Source organism: Camelus dromedarius, chromosome 6 (assembly GCF_036321535.1).
Source record: "Camelus dromedarius isolate mCamDro1 chromosome 6, mCamDro1.pat, whole genome shotgun sequence".
Lineage (NCBI taxonomy): Eukaryota > Metazoa > Chordata > Mammalia > Artiodactyla > Camelidae > Camelus > Camelus dromedarius.
This window is the reverse complement of record NC_087441.1, coordinates 50,203,899-50,227,608: the sequence shown is the minus strand read 5'-3', so window position 1 is coordinate 50,227,608 and position 23,710 is coordinate 50,203,899. Positions and strand designations below refer to the sequence as shown.

The 23,710-nt window shown below is 34.5% G+C and overlaps 1 protein-coding gene across 3 annotated transcripts in view; it reads left to right on the top strand.

Moving 5' to 3' along the window:
• The window catches only part of GRIK2 (glutamate ionotropic receptor kainate type subunit 2), a 605,730-nt gene that overhangs the window by 403,543 nt on the left and 178,477 nt on the right, over positions 1 to 23,710 (top strand). For all 3 annotated transcript variants that reach the window (XM_031456080.2, XM_031456083.2, XM_031456088.2), the window contains one exon: positions 20,878 to 21,084. In XM_031456080.2, the coding sequence (XP_031311940.1) occupies positions 20,878 to 21,084 (207 nt within the window). The remainder of the gene's footprint in view (positions 1 to 20,877; positions 21,085 to 23,710) is intronic.

Sequence of the window (23,710 nt, the reverse complement as noted above, 5' to 3'; positions counted from 1 at the left end):
GTCTCCTCTCCTAATTGAACACTCAGTTTTCTTTCCACTTCTTTAAACCATAATCTCAGAATTTTCTGGGCAGTCACAATAGTATTGGGGCTTATCTCACCTTTTCTCTTTAGAATTGAGACTAAGCATCTTGTTTACCAATGTCTTTTGCTTCTCTTCAACAACACAACCTATACCCAACACACTGCATGGATGTAGTGTAGAGTTTTATCATGGAATGAATTCATTTTAGAAAGCTCTAAACACTTTTCAAAATATTTATTTATTTATTTATTTATTTATTTATTTATTTATTTATTTATTTACAGTTTTGGATTAAATGGTATCGTATAATTTGGAAATTATGTAACTACACCTGCAGGTCTAGACCTAAACCTCATGTCTACTCATGCGCTCTCTTTAATAGTCCTCGTATTACCTCTCTGGTCTTTGAATTTCAAATTCAATGGTTGTTTTAATTTCCTTGCTTCTTGTGTTTTTCATTATTAGCAGCATTAAAAATTTCAACCTTAGAATCATGTTTTCATCTATGATGATTTCATTTATTGCATAGCAATTGTTAAAGTATAAATTCCTAATCACCAAAAATAGCAATAAAAATACTAATTCTGAATGAGAGGTAGAAAGCCTTTAAAGAATAAAATGTGCTCTATTTTCAGCTTATTACCCTCACCCTCTTGTCTTTACACTATGGATACACTAGCCAGAGGCAGTATCAGGTGGCTGAATTATTTAAGTTCATATAGGGAATGCCTCTTTTCCCTCTGTGTTGTTGTCTTTCAGTAATTTTTTTCAGGCTTGTCTAAATATATCGTGTGCTTCCCACTGTGCTGCTCCTGTAAAATAATTGGTTTTTGTCCATCAAAAGATTACTAGCACCAAATGCCATAGTACATGTTCTTTCCCTTGATGACTAGTAGCACTTTAGCTTGCAAATGACTATGAATTTGATTACTGTTTTAGAAAAATCACATATTCTTAAGGAGGGTCTTTCTACCCATTTGCTCAATGAATTTAACAAACATGCTTGCATCTGCAACTTAGTCTTATTTTTTATTTTCTTAGCACTTCCTGGAAGGTTGTGTGTTTCAGTACTGCTTTGACTTGCTTAGGCCTGTTAAGCTTTATTGCTGCAGCCCACAGACACAGGAGGCTTATCTGGGAGCGAACTCCAAGGACAATGGAAGGAATCACAGTACAAAAGAGAGAACTAACCGAATCATCCCCTAAACGATTCTGCAGCTTCTTCCATAATATCAACAAAAGCAGATTTCTAGGGCTTCGAGTCTGTCCCTGCAATAGGTTTTTCCTCTGATTCTTCGCTTTCTATTGTCACAGGACTGTCAAGCACGTAGTTCTTCGAGAGTTACTAGCATTCGAGCTTGGAAACCCAGACAGTGCAGCTTTACAAAGAAAAAATGATTTTCATTCTTATCAATCTCTAGACCATTTCTAAGCAGTTTTTATCATGTATTCGGGAGATAGTAAGACCAAAATAATGTAAGGAAGATATCGTATGTACAGACATACATGTATAAGTATTACTTAAATGTTAATGTGAGCTGAGTGCCTCATTCAGACTCAGGCTTATACCCCATTCCTGCAACCAGCTTACTCAAAGGAAACCAGACCTTTTCTGGCCACATTTTTTCTTTGACGGAGATGGTGCTTACACTGCATTTCTCCCTTTCATTGTTGCTCTAATAGCTTGATGTATTTTATTTCAAATAACTTCTTATATTCTCTTAGACCTCCATATCAGTCAGATCAACATAAAACTTTTGGTGGTGGTGTCATAGAGAAAGAAACTGTGTGTTTTAATGTGAAATTAGGCATAATTTTTAAAACACTAGGGTCTCAATTTTTAGAGCTTTATAAGTGACCAGAACTTCATTTTTTACCACATAATCACACACACACACACACACACACACTTCCTTAATCTTTCTTTATTAAATCTTATTTTTAAATGCTATCATAATAAAGGTCCTTAAATATTTTCATTTTGTTGTTATATTCTTTTTCATTGCCAACATTATTGTCAATACCATAATTTTCTTGTAGATTATTTTATTAGGAGCAATAGATTAAGTCTGTTACAGAAGAATGACTGGGGAAATCTGAATTTTGGGTTCAACCTAACCACAGCAGACTACATGGAAATGAAATAATTTTGCTTTAGCTTTCTCATTTTTAAAGACGCACTCACAATGGTACCATGTAAAATTACACAATCTATATTTCACTTATGCCCCGATCTGAGATTCAGATGTAAATTTGCAACTACTTATGGGACGTATGTCTACCTGTGTGTTGAGGATCAAGACTCAACACGATTCAGATCTCCTTCTTCAATTCAGTCGTTACCATATCTGTTCCTCCTGTATTTCCAAACTCTGTTTATGGTTCCAGTACTTTTCTACTCATTCAAGCCAGAGTACTTACCCCAACCTCTTTAAATTCCATAGTCACAATTCAGATACCAAAAAGAAGGAAAGGATAGATTATTCTAAGGGAGTTTAACAAAGAAGTGCACCAAGGAACACTTTGAACAAATGAGAGATGGTTTGTTCATGGGCACTACTGAATGAGGGATTTATAGAGTCTGATTTGAGAAACACTATAACCATGAGCAAGAGGAAGGAGATGACAATACTGAAAAATCAGGCACAAGAGTTCTTGGGAATGGATTACATGTGGGGCAAAAACAATTGAAAGAGATGGATGAGGACTTCAAGGTTAAAAGCCTGGGAGGCGGGATGTTAGCATTGCCGCAGAACATGATAAGGATGTTGGGAAGGAAGGTAATGAGCTCCATTTAGTCATATCTGAATGGAGATGTTGGCAATAACTTTGTGTATTCAGATCTTGATTACTCATGTAGGGGGATAATAAATTAGATTCAGAAATGAAATGCAGTTTGGAGATTAGCTAATAGGTGCAGTCTCCTTTCCCATCAAACCTTTTACTGGAAGAGAAGTGAAACAGCACATTTGATTGATTTGAGCTTCAGCTTTTTTTTCCCCCTCTTTCCTCTTACACTTATGTATTAAGCTAATGAAATATTTAATGGCCAAAATAGAAATACCAGTAGAAAGACAGTAACAACCAAGATCTCCAATCTAAACTGATAATTCAGTCAAGTGAAGGAATTAAATAGCATACCAGGTTTTGCTAACATATGAATGATAATCACTAAGCCGCACCCTCCTCCTAACCCTTACCGCTCTGACATCAGCAAGTATTTTTCCTGCGATGTCAATGAACAGCACACCTACCAGACCTCTAGCAGCCCTTTTTGCTTGAAAGCTAATTTCAACCTATTACACATCATTATTTCTGTAGGATTCACTGCAATTCCAGGTAATTAAAATACTACATTTCAGGGGGAAAGATGTTCTTCTCCTCTTCCCAGATCCCGGTAGATTTTCTATAGATAGAGAGCAAAACAAAAACTCTTCTTAGGATGATAAGTATGGCCAATAAAGACTTAGTTTTTTTATATATTATGTATATGCTCTGAAGTTATTCTTTTGAAAGGAGGTAAACAGAGTTTGCAGCAGCTAAAATGTGATGATTGTGCTTGCAGTGGAGTCCTAAAGGGATTTGTGCATGTGTATATGTATGTGTGTGTATGTGAATTAGGCATTCAAAGAATGCCTTTGCTTACTAGACTTGCAAAACAGAAGATAAGAGAAAAAAATTTATAGATTGCCTCAGAATGCCCTTGAATTAAAAAAAAAAACAGCAAAAGGCAAATAATAAATATAATTTATTAAAAATTATTAAGGTAAAATACTCTACGTCAGTAGGCATGGTCTCCATGCTAGCTGCACTATTTTGTTGTTGCTTTAAAACATAAGCCCCAGATTATGATAGTTATTTCTATCCAGAAAGTTAATGTGAAAGTGACTTTTTAATGTCTTGAGATCTCAAAATGAGGTTTCTTTTCCAGGCAAGAGGACAATATATGAGCTCATATGGAGACCCTCATCAGTACTTTTTGATCCTAACAAACCAGTCATCCTTAGTGTTGCCTCGTCTTGAAAACATTAAGTTGTTCTGATGGTAGCTGCTAGGTTTTTCACCTTTCCCTCCTGGTATTCTCATTTCCAGTTGTGACAGCCTGTAGTGCACCCTAGGCTTCTGACATGAATATTAATTAGAGATGGCAGAGTTCAGACTCTAAGAGCCATGGTGAATAGAAGGAAATTTAAAGACCAGGAATCAGACAACGGAAAGATCTTTCTCAGCACTGTATCAGTAAAAGCACAACAGTTGGAATGGCCAAGGCTGAAAAAAGAAATGAATAATGCTGCCCAGTTAATGGAGTAATAACATTCAACTGTGTTATTATTACTTATACTTATCGGTTACTTACTGTTCTTGTTGGCCATTTCTTGCCAAATAAATTGGAACTTGTTTTTTCGCTTGTCCAGTTACGTTTCTATGTATTTTTCCAACTGCTTTTAGGGTAATCTGAATCATTAAAATGTAATGAAATAGTAGTAGTTAAGCTTATTGTTAACTAATTCCCTTAAACATATGATCTTTTTCCATTTCTAAGATCAGAGTTTACTACAGACATTTATGACATTTCCTTAATTTAGCTAAGAAAAACATAACAAGCTTATGTAGAATGACTAAAATTAGTTTAGACCAGTGGTGGTATTTATTAAAAGCAGTGAAGTTGTCTACAGGCCCTGGATAATATAAGAAATTATAAAACCAAGTAGTGAATAACTTTGCAAAAGTTAATGATACTTGTTAAATCTCATCAGGTTAAAAAGAGCATTTTAAATTAATGCCAACAAACACCTTAAAGTGAATTATTTATGTATAATGTAGCAATAAATTCTGAATTTGTTTTGAAAGAATTTATAAAGCATGATTAACTAAATTAGTTCTAAAATATATATGTTTTTCATAATATTGATAAATACAAATTTCTTTTCTTTTTAAATCATCTTCCAATTCTGAGACTCACAATTTCTTTCATACTCATTAACCAAAAGTTGGCTAATTCTAAAAATCTCTATTTTTTTCTCTCCATCATAATAAATATCTCCATGAAATTTTCTTAAATAATCAAAAATAGCATATATTTTTGAAGCAATTTAGGATAGACATAGGAACAACCAGCCACTTTTTTGGGAAAAAAATGCAAACTGTTTAATAGATAGGACATGAGAATATCAGCTCCTTCTGCTCAGAGGTGTTTAGCCCTGGCTTGGCTCCTCACTTGGCAGATGGCCTGGTGCCCTTATGCCAGCTGTCAAGCAGAAGACCTTTTAGAAAAGCTACTTATCATGTTTCCAAATCAGATTTAAAGAAAAACAGAAACTGAAGGAACAAAACATTACATTCTCCTTCACTAAGAGCCTAGTTTTCTGTTTAAACTTGCACTCTATGTTTCATCTTTAATCTTCTGTTCCAGTACTGATACTCTTTTATTATTATTGTTGTTGTTGTTGTTGTTGTTGTTAATTCTAGGATGGGTTTTACAGTGCTAACAATTAGAATTGTCTGCAAATCTGCAAAGTATTCACTAGATGTCCATAATGGGAGTTAGACTCATTAACATTAAATAATATGCTGCCTCTTAACTTTCCAATAAAATCCTCAAGGAAGATTCAGGGAAAAAACAACACAAAAACAATGTAAACAGTGATAGTATAAGAACTCCACAGCATTTAATTTTTTTTCTGGAATGATTTATTTAATAACTGATACAATGTCATTTACAGTTCCTGACCTATTCATTTTATTACTTATTTTTGAATCAGTTTTATATTGTTCATTGATACGTATCAAGGTATTCAAATTTATGAACATAGATTTTCACATATGGTCATCATGTATATTTATAATCTAGGTCTACTGAGTCCCTTTGTCATGTAAAATTCTGTTCTTTATTTTTTCTTCTTTTAAAATTTGGTTAATTAAATTTTACTAAAAGACATGTTACTTTTACTAAAAGAAATGTTTGTACTTTAGCCATTTTCTTCTTTCTTATTTTCTATGTCACTAATTTTTCTTCTATTTCCTTTTTATTTCCCTCCTGCTTGGTTATCTGTCTTCTAGCTTCTTATTATTTAAGTGTTCCATTTAATTATTTTGTTTTAAATTATTTAACGATAATTTTACATATGGCTGAATTTTTCTCTGAAAAGTGCTTAGAAGTTAGTTTTAAAATAAAAATTACAGAGTAAAGCTTAATGGTTGGCAGAGTGCCTCAGGGTTACACAGAACCTTCATCTCTCAAACCACACCAGGCTTTGAAATTAAAGCCCACACTGTTCTGGAAGGAATGTGACTTTCCATCTGGAAGGTCTAATAAATACTTAAGTCTGTATATTGTTCTCTCTGTTGTGTAATTTGTGAAAGGAATCCCACAGCTCACAGTCTGGGTGACATTGTCCTGACTGCTACTGCTCTCAATCGAGAAGGAGAAACAGGCTTGAGAACTTACTTTTGACTGATGCAAACTTTAATTTCGTCCTCTAGATTTTAGCATGGTGAATCCAGAGTCACTTGGACTTAATTCCTCCTTCAGTTTTCTGCGAAGGTCAGGGCAAAGGAGTGTGGGTATTTTCCCAGAAATGTGTTGGAGAATCTATCTAGTTTTCTCGTTAGTACAGAATATGGACCTCTGAGCAAGAACTTTTGATGGGGAGAAGAACAAAGTATTTTTTCAGCTGCTTTTGAGAGACCAAGTCTTCTTGGTTTCCTGTAGCCTCATATTTAGCATCAAATCTTTGAAAATGATAGATAAGTTTCTTCATCGATTGCCTTACAACTATATATTTGAAAGAATTTTTTTTCTTTCTTCCCTTCTTCTTCTTTTTCTTTTTCTTTTGGAAAGGTCATGAATTCCAGCTAAATGAGTAGGCCACCTTGAGCACCCTGCCCTGCCCTGCCAACATCAGTATACTATTACAATGGTGGGACTGTGGTGCCACCTACATCTCAACAAGAAAATAGACTGAATTTTGGATCTACAGTTTTCTATTCCAAGAGTCCATTCTTTTTTAAACAGAATTCATCACCAACAGTCAGTCTTCTCTTTTCACTCTGCTTATACAACTTATTTCTTAAGAGCCACCCAGAACCTGCTTTATCTCTTAAGTAGAATAAAACCCCTTCTTGATGACATGTTCATATACTTGCCCCAGTGTTTTTACATCTTGCCTACAACCTGCCAATTATCCTCCACACACGATTTTCTGTACATATCTGAATTCCATGCCCACAACTCTTAGCAAGACTTTGTTACTCTTTCTTTTTACTGTTGGGGGTTTACTGTTTATATTTGCCCAGAGCCTCAATAGTTCGCAATTTTCCAGGAATTAGAAGAGAGGATCCAGTACCTGCTTGAGCTATATTTGCTTTAAGAGTAGGAATCGATTACGTGAAGAAGGAAGACAAGATATTTCAGACTGTGAGGAAAGTATTTTTGAAGGCACCAGCATGTGAAAGAGTTTGGAGGATGTGAATAACTAAGTAACCCACTACAGCTGGAGCACAGACCATGTGGGAGAGAAGTAGTGGGTGAGAGTGAGCAGGCAGGCAACAGCAGAGTAGAAGGCCTTTGTAGGTCTCCCGAAGGAATTTAGACAGTATGCTATTCATAATGGGGCAATTTTGAAGGATTTTAAGTACATGAATAACATAATCAAATTGAGATTTTTTAAGAATCCTTCTTAGTATTGGAGACGGAATTGTACGTAGTTCACGAGCTAAGATTTGGCGAGACCAGCCAAGAGAATATTGCAGAAATAAAAGGTGATAAGGTCCAAAGTATGGCATTTTCCAAAGGGTTAGGGGGAAGGAAGTCAAATTTCCAAGATATATAGGTTAGAGAATGGGGATACATAGTAACAGTTTGCAAATTGGAGTTTCAGAAGAGGTCAGAGTTTAGGGAGACTTTTATTTTTCTGGCCAATGTGGCTGGAAACTGAATTGATGTGAAAAAGCAAATTGGGGTAATATAGGTTGAACTTAATTTTGAACATATTGCATTTAATTCTTCTATGAGATATTTGTCTGATTGGCAGTTGGACATGTAGTTCTAAAAGTGAAGAGAATGGTCTGGACTGGAGATAACATTTGGAGTTCTCAAAACAGACAGTGGCTGGCATTATGAATAGTAGCCATGTTGCTTAGTTAGCACATATATGTTTTCAGTGCATCTATACCACTGAACATTTCTCTCTTTTCCTGATACTTCTGTTGACTTTATCCTAAAACCTCCTGTATTCTGTTTGGCTTGAAAAGTAATAATAAGTTCAGGGATTCCCGAGAATATAAAGAGTCTAGGGTTAAAAAAAAAAAAGACAGTCTTTCGAGTTAGGCTCAAGTGTCCCTGGTTGTCAGATGACAATCATGAGACTTTCAACACCAGTATGTTCTTACTATGTCAGGTACTTCCAACCTAACTTCCCTTTCTGATCAATATCTGATTCTCAGGTCCTGATTCCTGTGTTTTCAACCACAACTTGATTACTTGACATTGATTCCTAACTGCTTCTCTTTATTTGAGATTTAAATGTTACTCCTAATGACAGACTGTATCCTGACTCCAATTAACCCGACCACAGTGACTCAAAAAAGAAAGGTAAAGACTTCTTTCCATGGCAGAAAACACATATGTATTTCGTTTTACTGGCATCGTTAAAGTGACTGTTTTTTGCCTAGAAATCCAGAATAATAGATAATACCCCAGGTTCTTATCCATTTACAGTCACTGTATTTTATTAGGTCCACTCTTCATAAGGCATTTATGCCATTAATTTATGTCATTAATTAGACACCTAAATAAAAATGAGTACTATTAACCTGAATTCAATAAATTTTATGTTCTGAGCTCTCTTAGCTTTAGTTCTATGTAGTAATTAATTAAAAGAAATAACTCATGAAATTTTTCATCACTTTGAGCAAACCCATATTGGTCAAACAAACACATTTTTTTTATCACTTCATTTAAGAAGAATATTTTATACTTCATTCAAATGTAATTAGAGCCAAAGGCCATAATTTTTTTTATGTTTGTCAGTTTTGTGTTTCTAAAAAAAAAATCTAAATTTATATTTCCTCATTTGAATTTTTAAATTTGCAATTGTTTGGCAAAGATGATACTATCTGACCTTAGAAACAAAACCCTACTTTTACAATACAGCATGCACTTTCTACACTTGGTAGCAGTAGCATCCCATGTTTATTATTTGGTTCATCAGAATGTTGGAGTGTGCTCCATGATTCTGACAGGTATGTGATACAGGCACAACCTACAACTATTCTGTGGTTTAATGGCTTTTAGAAAATACTGGTTTAAGCCAAATTCACTATGCTTCTTTATCACTAAGTCTTTAATAAGTTCATGTGTATTGTGGGTATCTCAAAGAAATACAATTATATAGAATTTCCAAAGATTTTTAATTGCAGAGTGTTTTCTTAAAAATAAAACTTTTGGGATAATTTTCTAGAATATGCTATGGACCAAAACACTATATTAAGGTGAAATCAATGACTTTGAAGCACTGATTAATATTTATGATGAAATTTACTTACATATGCAAATCCATGAACTGCTTACCCCACCAACCATCCACAGAGGAGTAGACAGTTTCTGCAACTAGTTGACACTTGGTAACTGAATTTAATACCTAGCTGAGAAAGGGCTTTTCTGTAGGCTGAAGGGACAAATGGAAGCCAGAAAATCTAGAGTCTGTCACTTAGCAGATGACTTATCTTGGACAAGTTACCGCAACTTTATAATGAGGATAATAAATAATGTGTGACTTAAAGTTTGTATTAGAGATAGGAATTTGGAAAATACATAACATAGTTCCTGGCACAAAATTGTCAGTAAGTGATCATTTTTAATGGGTACAAAATAATTTGAGAATTAAAAGGTAATGAATGGTGCTCACATGTACTATTTTCCCCTAAGACTTTCTAGAGTGTCTATGAACATCATCCCCTTAGACACCATCATTCCTCTTCTTCAGGCCATGTGCTACTTCATTTCTCTTTCCTGAACGACTCTTACTTCTCCCCATTTATCTAATTTATACTCATTCTACAATCCATTTTACGATGCCCGTTTCTCTAGGATGACTTATCTGACCTCCTTGGGACATTTTTACTTTACTTTAGCTGGCACCTAATGGTCCTTTTATCTTTACAGTTTCTTTCTTAGGCACTTACATGAAAACTCGTATTATTCGTTTACATTCTCATGTGCAAGTTCTGTATTTTCAACTAGATTAAAAGGTACTTAGGAGAAGCACCTTTGTCCTAAAGCAGGTTATTTTCTTTTAAGTGATGGGCATTCAATAAATATTTGTTGATTTTATTGGTTACAAAGAGCAGCAGCTGAAAGTCAAACTTGTCATTCATTATGTAAAAAGGAACTTTCATCATATACATGCTGGTAACCACTACTGATCATGGGTGAATAATCCTCACTGCACATATTTTACGTGCATATTCAGAAACAATGAAGAGATTGTCAGTATTTGATCAACTTTTGGGTGGGATGAGGTTAAAAAACCAGTTAGTAACAGTTTTTTATTCTAATCCATTTTTCTAACATATTTCAGCCCTTTTTAGAGAAACTTAAGTAGAGCTAGTGGATGACTAATGTTGGGTGCTCCTTTCTAAGACCAAAGAGCCTCTAAACTTTAATTGTTGCACTAAATTATAAGAAACAGAATCCTGATGATTGAAAACTCCATTTTCCAACAGTTTATATCTTCATCCTCTTGGTTTGGTTTATCTCTGTCCCAAACATGCATTCAGATTCATCCAATATCTAAGGAGTAAGAAATTACCTACAGGGAGAATATTAAAGAAAAAAATCCTCAACCTCATTTCCTGCATCAAAATTGGTTTTAGGCAGATGCTTAAAAATAATCTTAGAAAAGAAGATGCCATTCTAAGCAGGATATGAATTCAAGCACTGATGATCAACAGTGATTACATTTAGATAGTTTTTCAGAATTTTATAGGAATACAGTTTGCTTCCTAACTTAGGTCCCCATGATATTATCTTCCCCTATCTTTCCTATTCCACACAAAACATACAGAGCTATTTATTCTTTTGAGCATCTACATGAATAATTTTCTCTCTCTGAAATATTTCCATGTAGACCACTTCTTTGTTTAGGTCAGTGTTTTCATTGCTGACTGCATACAGGACAAGCTACATGATTTCTATTCCCAGTGCAAAATAAAAAGGAGGATCTCTTATTAAAAGCTTATTAAGAATAAAAATAAGTAAAAACCAAGTTTATTCTTTATAACACAGGGAACTTTATTCAATATCTTATAGTAACTAATAATGAAAAAGAATATGAAATTGAATATATGTATATATACGTATAACTGAAACATTATGTTGTACACTAGAAATTTACACATTGTAACTGATAATACTTGAATTTTAAAAATTTGAAAAAATTATTTAGAATTTCAAAAGGGCACCAACAGAGTATTAGACCTAGTACAGAACTCTTCAGAGTGTTCTGGGTCCTGTGCAACTACACAGGTCACACGCACATTAAGCTGGCCCAGCTACACATTACAATCACCTGGAAAGTTTTGTGAAAGTAATGATTCCAGGGTAGCACCCTAGATAAATTACATCAGAATCTCTGGGGGTAAAGCACAGGAATCAGTATTATAATTTTAAAAGTCCCTTCGTGTTTCTTTCTATACCTCATATTTCTTATTGAAAAATGGACATTTTGAATATTACAATTTAGCAGCCCTGTAAGTTAGAGTCTACCCCTCACTCCCTAGGATTTGCTGTAACTGTTATTGCTGTTGTTGTTGTTTGCTTAGTGACCTTGCTGAAATAAATCAGTGAACTCTATATTCTTTGTTGTGTGTGGCCACTGGAGTGTGTGATTTTGAGGTTAGAGGTCCTCTAATGACTTTACTGCGATTTCCTTAAATTCCTGGAACAAATTAACAACAATCAAAACCTTTCTCCATCTTTGTAGTTTTTATATTGAGACACTCTCTCACTGTTTAGTCTGGCAGTTTACAGTTCTACCCTTCTTTCCTTTCTGCTTGCACAGAGCCTGAAGTCCAGCCAGAGTAAATGCTTCGAGTCTCCTCAGGTCTTTTCTGAACATACATCCTACCATAGGCATGTATGTGGCTTTCTAGATTTCCTTGAATGTGCTAGGACTTCTCGCAACCCTTATTGTCCCAAGTATCTCTTTCCTGAGCCTCTTCTTTTCCTTCTATGCCAGGCATTTTGGTTTATTTCTTGTCCTTGCTGTTTTCTCTAGCCCTTGAGCTAATTCTTCAAGGAACCATCACAGAGGTAAAGACATAGGATCATTTTCTTTGAGACTAGGCTCATAAAATTCCCTACAGTACCCAAAACCTGCACCAGGAATGCAGGCTGCCATCTCCAAGGCTGCTGCAGAATTGGGGAGTGGACAGTAGTAGTAACTTGGTAAATTGATATGCCACAGAGCTCTCCTACCAAAATTCTGTAGTTTTTCTCTTCACAAAGCATCCTCCTGGTTGTTGTGAGTTTTTATTAGATTCCAGAGTTGCTAAAAAATAGATTTCTAAAAACTCTGACAGTTTTTGCCAACTTGTTCATTGTTTCTGTGGTCACTTTTACTCTACAACGGCAAAGTTGAGTGGTTGCAAATGTATTGCCCACAAAACCAAAAAAATTATTATTTGGTTTTTAAGAGATATTTTGCAGAACTCTGTTCTAGAAATTTGTATACAAAATTTGAACTAAAATATTTGATTAATGAATGCATGAATGAATACATTGGTGGAAGATTGGATGGATGAACAATAGATTTTACATTTCTATTTTAACATGAGGTTATTAATTGTAGGTATCTACATGCATTTGTTAAACATCATATAAAACTTACAGTGTGCTCTCTTGGAAAAGCATTATAATTCACTGATCATCTTTGGAGTTGCTGTTTTTACTTACAGGAGACTATTCCAAACAAAAATGATGTTGGCAAATTAAAGCCAAAACATGTCAACTGAAAACATGTGTTAGTATTGAGAAAACATTCTTACTGATATCATAAGCTCTTTATTTTCAGGTTCACATCATGCACTGTGTGTTCTTAATCTGTGTAGGAGTGTTGCTTATTAGAGCAGTGGGATAAACTATGGTCAGATAGTTAAGTTGATAACTTATTTGTTACAGAAATATCTATCTTCTTGGTGTCGCTGTCTATGATAACGTCTTTTCATCTTTATTCTCCCTTTTGAAAGCATGATTCTTCACTTTGCCTTTTCTTGAGCTTCCCAGGGCAAGAAGTTGAGATCTTTTTTTTCTCTTCTTGTGTTCAAAGGTAGAACGTCTATAGTTTTAAGGAGTTGACTCACCTCTCTCAAGAGCCAACATCAGCAGCATCGTTGCCCCTGAACATCATACTGCCCATTCATTAGCCTTCTATTTCTAATAAACTTTGTAGCACCTACCTGATCTCTACCCTCTGAAAACTAAGTTGCTCTGTTATTATTTATTATTTAATGCTTTCAGTATGAGAGCAATGATAGGATACAAAGAGTATGTGCATGAGGCTCAGAAAATAGAAAGAAATATATGATTCTTGGGAAAATATTAACTGCTCAGCTCAAGTTTTAATCTCCATAACTTTAGTTTAATATAATGTTATTATTGTAAACATGTCTTTTTCATTTGGCCTGTAGAAATGCTTTTTTTAAAAAAGGTGTTTTTTATCAACCCTATCTTCATTAAGGAAAAATTAAGGGCCATTAACAATATAAACATTAATTCACAAAATATAAATATTTAATAGTTGATATTTTTACTCATAAACAACTGGAGTTTCAGCTATTTTCCACAAACTAATTTTAAAAGTTTTCTGGTTATAAGGGTAAATTCAAAACCAGACCGGGACTAACTGAAGATCTCTTTCTGTTTTCCCAGAGAAATGATTTGAGGACCACAGTGACATTGGTCCTGATGTTCACTGGAATCCTCTAAAACAAGACAGAGTCATGTTTCTCAAAAATGTACTCTCTAGTGTTACTCTCCCTCTGGTAATTAATGAAGCAAAGTAGCCATGTAAATAATACAGGATTACAGAAAATAGAGAAAATCTTAAATTCATCACTAAATTGGGAGCTCCATAAGAGCTGGGAATTTTAGATATTGTTTTGTTTTTCATTGTTGCATACCAGGAGTCTAAAAGAGTACTGGTATCGATAATAAGAGTTTAGTACATTTTGAATAAGTAAACAAATTCGTTATTATCCTTATTATTTTAATAGTAGGAGATATTTTACATGCATCATGTAAAATTAATTTGCATTTTTATGTCCCTAAGCTTTTGAATATCGTGGGTAAGACAATGATAGTTCAAGGGTTAATACATGAAAAAGATAATTTCTCTCTCTTCAGATGAGGGCTGAGAGATATACGAGTTATACACTTAAAAACATAAAGTTTTATTATATTTAAATAAAACATTTTGTTCCCCTTAACCTTAAGACATATTTCACTTTTTCAGAACTTCATTTTGGGTTTATTCTATGCCAACTCTCAGTCTAATGCAGATAAAAATACATGAGTTATTGGGTTTCTTAAAACTGGGGTTGATAGTGGAAATGCTGACAAATCCTTATTACAGAGCCCAGTGGAATGAAGTGCCTTTACCTCTAGCAAATGCTGATGTCGAGATTTAAGTCTATGTGAGAAATCAGTAAAGTTGCCCAGGAGAGTTTTATCATATTATTCATTGAACTCAGTATGTGGTACAGTAATTGCTTCTGGTGCCATTTTTCTTTTCTTACACGAGGTTATTATTTATCCTTGTGCTGCGTGAAACAGAGAAAGAGAGTCTAAAGGAGAGTCATAACTCGATGTAAACTATCTTGTGACACAGTGTAGCTGGAGATAGGAATCACAGCTGGAAAAGTGTGTCTTACTTCTCAAAATTAAATATGGGAAGAGTGACACTAGACATAGTGGAGATCCATAAATACTAAAAAGATGCACTCAGACAACATATTTTTTCCTGGTGATATGAAAACCTGTTTAAAATATTTATCTAAATAGGCTTTTTAATCTCACAGGGATCAACAAATTTATTTGCCTATAACAGAATTTTTCTTATTAGCTGATAAGTAAAGGAAATCAAGTTAATACGTAGGATGGTTACTACAAAAAACTGGATTAGTGAGATTTAAATACCATAATAATGTTTAGAATTTTTGCTCTGCTTTTGTACTGAATGCACGTATATCTTTCACATGCCTCAAACACTCAAGTAATTACTGACGTTCATCTTATTTTCCCCCAGTGTTCAAATGAGCTTGTATGAAAAGTATACCATAGATATTTTGGAAAAAAATTTTAATAGAGACAATGATGACTTAATAGTCCAAATGAGTAAAAAACATTTTTTAGACACATATGTTGCTGCCTAAATCTGTTGGGCTTAAAAATGCTATTTTTACAAATTCTTGAAGTACTTTTATGTTAAAAAATTGTGTTCTTACTTGGAAAGGAGATAATTTATGATGCAGAAAATAGAATTACTTCTATTCTGTCCTACAATGTTGTTTTGATTACATTGCTCAATTAGTAGATGTATCACTATTTTGCATGCAGTATATTGGCACAGTGGTAATTCCAGTTGATTGAAAAAAAATAATGCCATACAATACATATTAAGTTATCTAATGAGCTACGTGTAATTATGCATTCATATGAGGTTTGGAAACAATCACTAGGAGCCATTTAGTTTGGGAAGTACAGTGTAATGGTAAGCAATCCAGTAATCTGACTACCTAGGTTGTATACTGGCTGTTGACTTTAGGCAAAATACTTAGCACTCCGCCCTCAGTTTCTTCATCTGTTAAATAGAAATAATAATATCACTGGCCTCACATGCTGTATTGTTGAATAAATGAGTTAATTCAAGGAAAGTTCTCAGAACAGTGTGGGCACTTGGAAAATGTTAGATAGTGCTATTTCTTAGTGCGTGGAGCTTGAAAAGGGTCAATCTTTGTGACTTTTAAGTTTTAAAAATACACATCTATTTGCTTATAAATAAAAAAATGACTGAAACCAAAGTATGAATTTGATAGTTAATCTATTGTACCAACATGCTTCTTTGACTCCCATTCTACCAGCTCAAAATTCTCTAGCTGACCCCTCCTCTTTAGGGGAACATGATATGTTTTTCTCAAGTCCCTAACCCTCTGTCCACGGGTTAGGAACCTAAGGATTTGTTACCACTATACCCAGACCCCATCGGGAAACATAACTGTGTTATGATTTCTTTCCTCCAAGTTCCCTTGGCTTCCCCAGTTGACCAGAGCAGTCCATTTCCATTCAGTTTATCACAGCAGTCATTTTATTTGCAAGCCTGCTATGTGCCTGGTGATGTTTGGCACTCTTGATACAAATTTAAGAACCTGTCTTGCCATTTAAATTGTTCAAGTCTAGTTCAGAAGATACATATGTAAATCAGCACTCCCTACTCCACATGATAAATATTATGGTAAAAATATTCAACAGTTGTCGTGAGATAACCAGGAAAAGAGGCACCTGAATATGCCTGAAATGTGAATACCCAGCACGAGAAAGTTGTTTAGCTGCAGGGCTTTCTCCTCTTCCAAGGTAACAAGAGCATTTAAACTGTGATCAATGGAAATGTGTTGTTTAACTTTAAAGACTAGAAGACCAGGGAGGCATAATATGAACTCTCAAGGGTAGAAGAAGTCTGTATCTGTCATGTTTGTAGTGTTGAGCTAGCAAGCCATAAAAAGACAGGGAGGAAGCTTAAATGCGTATTACCAAATGGACAAGGCCAATCTGAAAAGGCTACGTACTATATGACTCCAACTATATGACATTCTGGAAAAGAGAAAACTGTAGAGAAAATAAAAAACATCAGTGGTTGCCAGAGGTTGGAGGGGAAGGAGGGATGAACAGGTAAACACAGAATGTTTGTAGGGCAGTGAAATTACTCTGTATGATACTACAATAGGGTCATTATATATTTGACTACAAATATATAACGTCATTATACTACATGTATTTATATATTTGTCAAAACCCACAGAAAGTGCAACCCTAATGTAAACTGCAGACTTTGAGTAATAATGATGTGTCAATGCAGATTCATCAAAAATAGCAAATGTGTCACTCTGGTGGGGGATGTTGGTAGTCAGGGAGGTTAGGCATGTGTGGTGGTAGGGGTATGTGGGAACTCTCTGAACTTCCCATTCAATTTTACTGTGAACTTAAAACTGATGTAAAAATAAAGTCTATTAAAAATCCATCAAAATTACTGTGTCTAAAATAATGAAATACTATTAAGAAGCTTATATCAACCAGATTCCATTTGTTTATTTCTCAAAACAACTTTAAAAGCATGGTTAAACACACTCAGAAATGAGAAAATAAGTCAGAAAATTAACTAATTTATCATTTAATTGATCTTTTCCTAACACCTACTATGTGGCAGGCATTGTGTTAGGTGTGGGAGATACTATAATGAATCAATGTGGTTGTTATATTCCAGGGACTGAGCCAAACAAAAAAGAAGTAAGCCAACAAATAATATAATAGAAATTAGGTTAATTATTATGAGAAAATAAAGTGTTGAGATAGAGAATAGCAGGTTTCTTTTTACATAGAGAGCCCAGGAAAGGTTTCACATTTAATTTGAGCCTTAAAGAAAGCCAGGGGCCTACCATCTGAAGGGCATTAAAAACAGATAGAATAGTATGTAAAAAGTCTCTGAGGCAGAAAATAACAAAGTATTTGAGGAACTGCAAGAAAACAGGGTATATTGAATTTAAAGAGAAGATGAGGTTGGAGAGGAAAAGGTTGAGTATAAACCTTTACGATGAACATTTTGTTCATTGACCATGTTTCTTGAGCATCAACTGGTTGCCAGGCATTTTTACAGGCACTGAATATATTAATGAACATAATTTCTAACGTCTCTACACTCAAGTAGGGAAAGAAATTCACACACACACCAATAAATAAATACACATATACATACATACACACGTATGTACATACATGCATACATAATTCAGATTGGGCTGTGAGGAAACAAAGCAAGCTGAAACCATGCAGAGTAATTGTTATATAGTTTGTTTTCTTTGAAGAAGCGATATTTGAGCAGAGACCCGAATGATGAGAATGAAACAGCCACGTGAAATCTTAGGAAAGGTCCTCCCAGTCAGAAAGGGAGAGAAAAAAGTCTTTGCAAAGACCTCAAATCAGGAATGAGCCTGGCAAGCTTGAGGACAAGTCCAGTGTATCTGCACATAATGAGAAAGAGAAATGAGATGCTAAGGCTAGAGAGGAAGGTGGTCGGGGCCTTGAAGGCCAGGGAAAGCAGTTTTGCTTTTATTCTAGAGTCAATAGAAAGCCACTGTTGGGTTTTAAGCAGATGCATAATGAAATCATATTTACTCTTCACAAGATCTCTGTGGCTTTCTGCGGAGGATGGACTGTGGGGACATGTAAATGGAAAGGAGAGGTAGGAGGCTACTACAGGAATCCAGATGAAAACTAAAGACCGTATGAACCATGGTGGTAGCAGGGATGGTGGAAAGAAATGGATGAGTTCCGGATACATTTTGACGGAAGAACTTACAGGATTGCCAAAAGTTAGGACAGAGTGAGAGTGATTCCTTGGCTTTTGACTTGATCAATTTTGGTGAGTGCTGGAAACATTTATCAAGATGAAAGCAAATGGTAGAACAATAGATTTCAGGGGCCATGGGAAGGATTTTGAATGTTATTGTAAATGTATTGGCAATCTATGGGATAGTTTGAAGTGGTGCAGGGGATATAACTCAGTGTACACTTTAAGAAGATCATTTTTGATGCTCTGTAGTGAGTCAGCTAAAAGAAAGGGAAGCAAGAATGATGCATCAGTGCTGGCCTGAGTAACTGGAAAGTTTTTGGAAAGGTTCCTGTTTTCTGAAAGTGGAAAAAATGGAAAAGGTGTACACGTTTCGGGGAAAAGAATTCCATGTGGGAATGAAGGGATGTAAGATGTCCCTAAGACGTTAAGTGGTGCTTACAAGTGCTGCTGGCTATGTGTGCCCAAGACTTACTTTGAGAGGTCTGAGTCAGATAAATTTTGGGGTAGATAAATTTTGGACTCATCAGCATAAAGATGTTATTGAATTAAAGTATATGGGTAAGATCACTTAGGGACAAATTTTAAGAAACGAAAGGGAGAGGGACCATAACCACGTCTTAAGTGTTATCTACATTTAGACTAAGGCAGAAGAGAAGGAGCAGCACAGGGTCCTGAGAGGGAGTTCCCATTGCGGCAGTGTCAATAGAACAATAGGGGAAAGCTAGGTCAAAGGTAGGGATGGGAAGAAAGACAGAATTAATCTTGTTTCTCAAATGAGTATGGGCAAGCTGACACATTGCTATTTGTCCAAAACTTTTTTGGGTCTAATGGCCATCATGAGATGACTGTTGTTCTCCAGGGGTTGAGAAGAAGGTGATCACATTCATAGATGAACTGGCACAATGGCCTCCTAAGCTTTTTCCCTTTGCAGTGTCTTTCCCTAAGAGAGCAGCTTCTAGAGGCTTTGCCCATTGTCAAGTAGTAAGTAATAGAGCCGACTGCACCCTGGTTTACTTATAGCAGAGTCTGCCACACCGTGCTCCGCCTGCTCCCAGTAAAATAGACTGATACATGGAGTCTCTTAGCACATGGTTAAACACACAGTCTTTAATAAGACCTGCTCTGCAGAGCCTTACAGGATTTGGCTCCTCACTTTCTCTTCGTTCTCACCTTGTTCAACTAATTCCCTCACATACTGGATGTGACTTCAATCCTATTGATGGCTGTTGTCCTTTTCCAGAAATGCCCTAGTGTCATATTGATCTCAAGCTTTTTACTGCTCCATCCTTGGCCTGAAATGCTCTTCTTTCAGATTTTCAAATGGCTAGACTCCTTCTTATCTTTTAGGTTCTAGGGTATGTTTCATCTCCTCAGAAAAGATTTCCAGACATATTACTCAATTTTGTCTTCTTATCGTGCCAGTTACCTGTGGTTCTTCTATATCTTATTGCTCTAGTTTATGTTTTTATACCATTCATCAGCATCTGTAAGTCATGTGTTCTGTTTGTTTAGGCATTTATTATTGATTTCCTCTTTTATATCATGAAATTCTTAACTCAGGGATTTCTCTTTTACATAGAAAAGGGCTGGCTCTCAGTAGGTGCTCCATAAAATGTTAGCTGAGTGCATGAACACTTGATAAATGTTAGTTCCTTCTATATTCTAAAGTAAGCTACTACTTTCTCTCTCATAATTCTAGCAGTTGTAACTTTTATGGCTCTTAAGACAAAATGTGATAATATATGTAAAAGGCCCTAATCCAGTTCTTAGCACATGGTAGGCAATTAAGTAATAATTTTTTTCATTCTTTTATCAATAGATCCCACTGAAAGAGCATGCCAGAAATTAATTATATGGTGTAATTCAAATTGGGGTATTGCAATGATGGTGATTTTATACCTTAGCATTGCATATTAGATAGCATATATCATATTATATCTTATTTTTTGTATGTGATATAAGATGTGCTAGAAGATATGGAGCATATATTTTTATCACATTGTTGTGGTGAAATTATTATATTTAAATACTGTCTTCTGAGACACAAACATTCTCCAAGTAATCTACCTTCTTAGTGTTTCAAACTGTATTAATTACAATTAGAAGAAAATAAAATTGACTGCTGTCCTAAATTAATGTGAAATTTTCTGTCTACTAAGGTAAGTTATAATTCTGATAATAAGTTTCATGATTAACTGATACGTCCTACCTTCATGTTCACTGTTTCTAGGAAGAACCCTATGTCCTATTTAAGAAGTCTGACAAACCTCTTTATGGGAATGATCGATTTGAGGGCTATTGTATTGACCTCCTCAAAGAGTTATCTACAATCCTTGGCTTTACATACGAAATTAGACTTGTGGAGGATGGGAAATATGGAGCCCAGGATGATGCCAATGGACAATGGAACGGAATGGTCCGTGAACTAATTGATCATGTAAGTCCCTTTTCTTATTATTTATTACCTTTGGAAGATTGCTAAAAATGTACTTTTTTTTTTTTTATGGTTAGGGCTTAATAAGGTCAAAAAATAATAATACATTTTGAGTATATATTTCCTTCAATAATTTTATTCAAAGGATATGGTATTTTTGCCATTAAACATAAAGAATTTAAGGGGGTTTTGTATATATACATATATTTCTATTAGAGATAGATGTCTGTCTTTAACTAGTAATTAGTGATTTAGTATCTTGAAGTTTTTTGTCTTAATTTGTAAAGTGGAATGTGATTTCCTAATGTGTGAATATCTTTTTCACTTTTACAATGCTAACTTTCTAATCAACAGAGAGAATGGGTGATACAAATTCTAAACGTCATGGTAAAAATTTCCTGTATGAGGATAGGATACTTCTTACAACTAGAGATGAGAGAAGTCTATATGCTAAAACTATAGAATAAGGTACTGGATAAAAATAAGGCAAGAATAGTAAGCACACTGAAGCAGAAGGATAGACATTTTATTTTTTAAATTAAATAAAATAAGCCAGGCATTCCTTCTTAATCAGGAAAGCATTACTTCATAATTTCTCAGTTGGTAGTATTAATTAATTCATCTATTTGAAATAAACTCTTATCTTTTCAATATCATAAGATTGTATATGACTTCGTGTTTTGCAACTTTTAAGTTTATTTTGACATTCTCCACAATATTAAGGCATATAATTATTGCTAAGAATTCTACAAGATAATAAAAATAATTGTCTTTGTAAAAATCATTGTGAACTGTATCCTAAATAAAAAATTATTACCTACAGAAGTAGCAAATATAGGCAGTTTTCAAAGCATTTTGAAAATACTTTGCTATCAATTATAAAGCTCATTGTGAAGAATAAGGGAGATCTATCTACCTATCTATCTACTAGTCAAGAAAAACATAGAAGGCAATTGTTAGACACAAAAAGCAATACAAACCATTATTTCAAAAATTTCTTTTTCTTCAAATTTTCAACATATTTCTTTTCATGATTTGGAATTTATTCAGTAAGATCCTAAATTTTTACACTTGATCAGTTATTTCCTACAAATTCTGCTTAAATTTTAATTTTGTAAAATTTATTAGAAGGTGATAATTTGGAATCAAATATAAAACCTTAAGCTGTATGTTAATTTCTATTATACTAGTAACTGTCAGAAACCTGACTTAAGATGGTTTAAGTAACTCATTAGTTTGCATCTTTGAGAAGTCCAGAAGTGGACTTGGCTGGATTTAGAATATCAAGATTTAGTTTCTTTTGCCTCAGTTTAGCTTTTACTTCCTTATATTTGTCTTACTCTGAGACATGTGCCTCCCAATAGGTGGCAAGAACAATTGCCACCAGCAGTTCTAGATTAACCATCCAGGTACAAATATAGCACCAGAAACCTATAATTTTATCAAAAGTTCCAAATTTGGTTTTATTGACCTTACCTAGGTCATAAAGTAATTCCTGAACTAATGATCCTATTTAGAGGAAAGTGGTATTCTCATTGGATATCCTAGAGCATATACTTGCTCAAGAAACCAGAAGGCAAGGTCAACCACTTTAAAACCACATAGATCTAGAGTTGGGGAACTCTGGGTTTTCAAAGGAAAATCAAGGCATTTATACCTGAAGAAACTGGAATGGATGCTGCACAGACCAATACAACAGATATTCACTACAGAATCTGTGAATAAGTAGCTTATGTGAGGCTTTAGTTAGAACACAAAAATGTTGTATCACCAGTGCTTTGATGCATGTATTTGTCCTGTGTGCTTAACTAATGCTCTTTTAATTAAGCTTTTTAAGATTTAAAATTGATTAGAAGTTTTAGGTTTCTAGGATTGGTTTCTTTTTGATTTCTTATGTATGTATTTCTTTAAGAAAATTATAGAGTAGAAAATGAAGATTAGGGTATACAATTTAGAGCTATGGCATACAAGATAATGGCACACCAAGTGAAGGAATAGCAAGGAAGGTATTAACATTTGATATTTATTTCTCAAAAATTAGTTTTGATTTTGAGTGGAGACCACTGATCAAGATCAGTTATTGAATCATTTTATTCTTCTCAGTGCCATATCTGTCACTTCACCTTCTACTTTTTCCTTGCTGGAGTTCTGTCCTATTTCAGTGTACACTTCCTCATGTCTCATATTGTTGGCTTAGCCTTGGTTTTTAATGTTTAGCATAAGTCACATTAAACTAGAATGATGACTGTTGTTGGTGTATTTTTCTTTGTATAACCTCAGCTTAATTTGCATGTTCATGAATATGCTAATTTATATATAAAGCAATAACTGAACTACTAATCAGATCAACACCCTGAACTTCTCCCACTCCTTTACTTTTCTTAGATAAGATTATCTTCTCTTATAGCTTAATTACCATTCTCATCCTGAAATTTCACCATTTTACATCTTCAGCCCTGAGCTTTATACCCATATATCTAACTACCTCTGGTATATTTTCCACTTAAATGCTTCATAAGCACCTAAAAGAAGCATGTTCTAGACTGAATTTATTATTTATCTTCCCTGAATCTGTTCCTTCTCAACAATTTTGTATATCAGTACACGGCATCAACAATCCAGCAGGTTT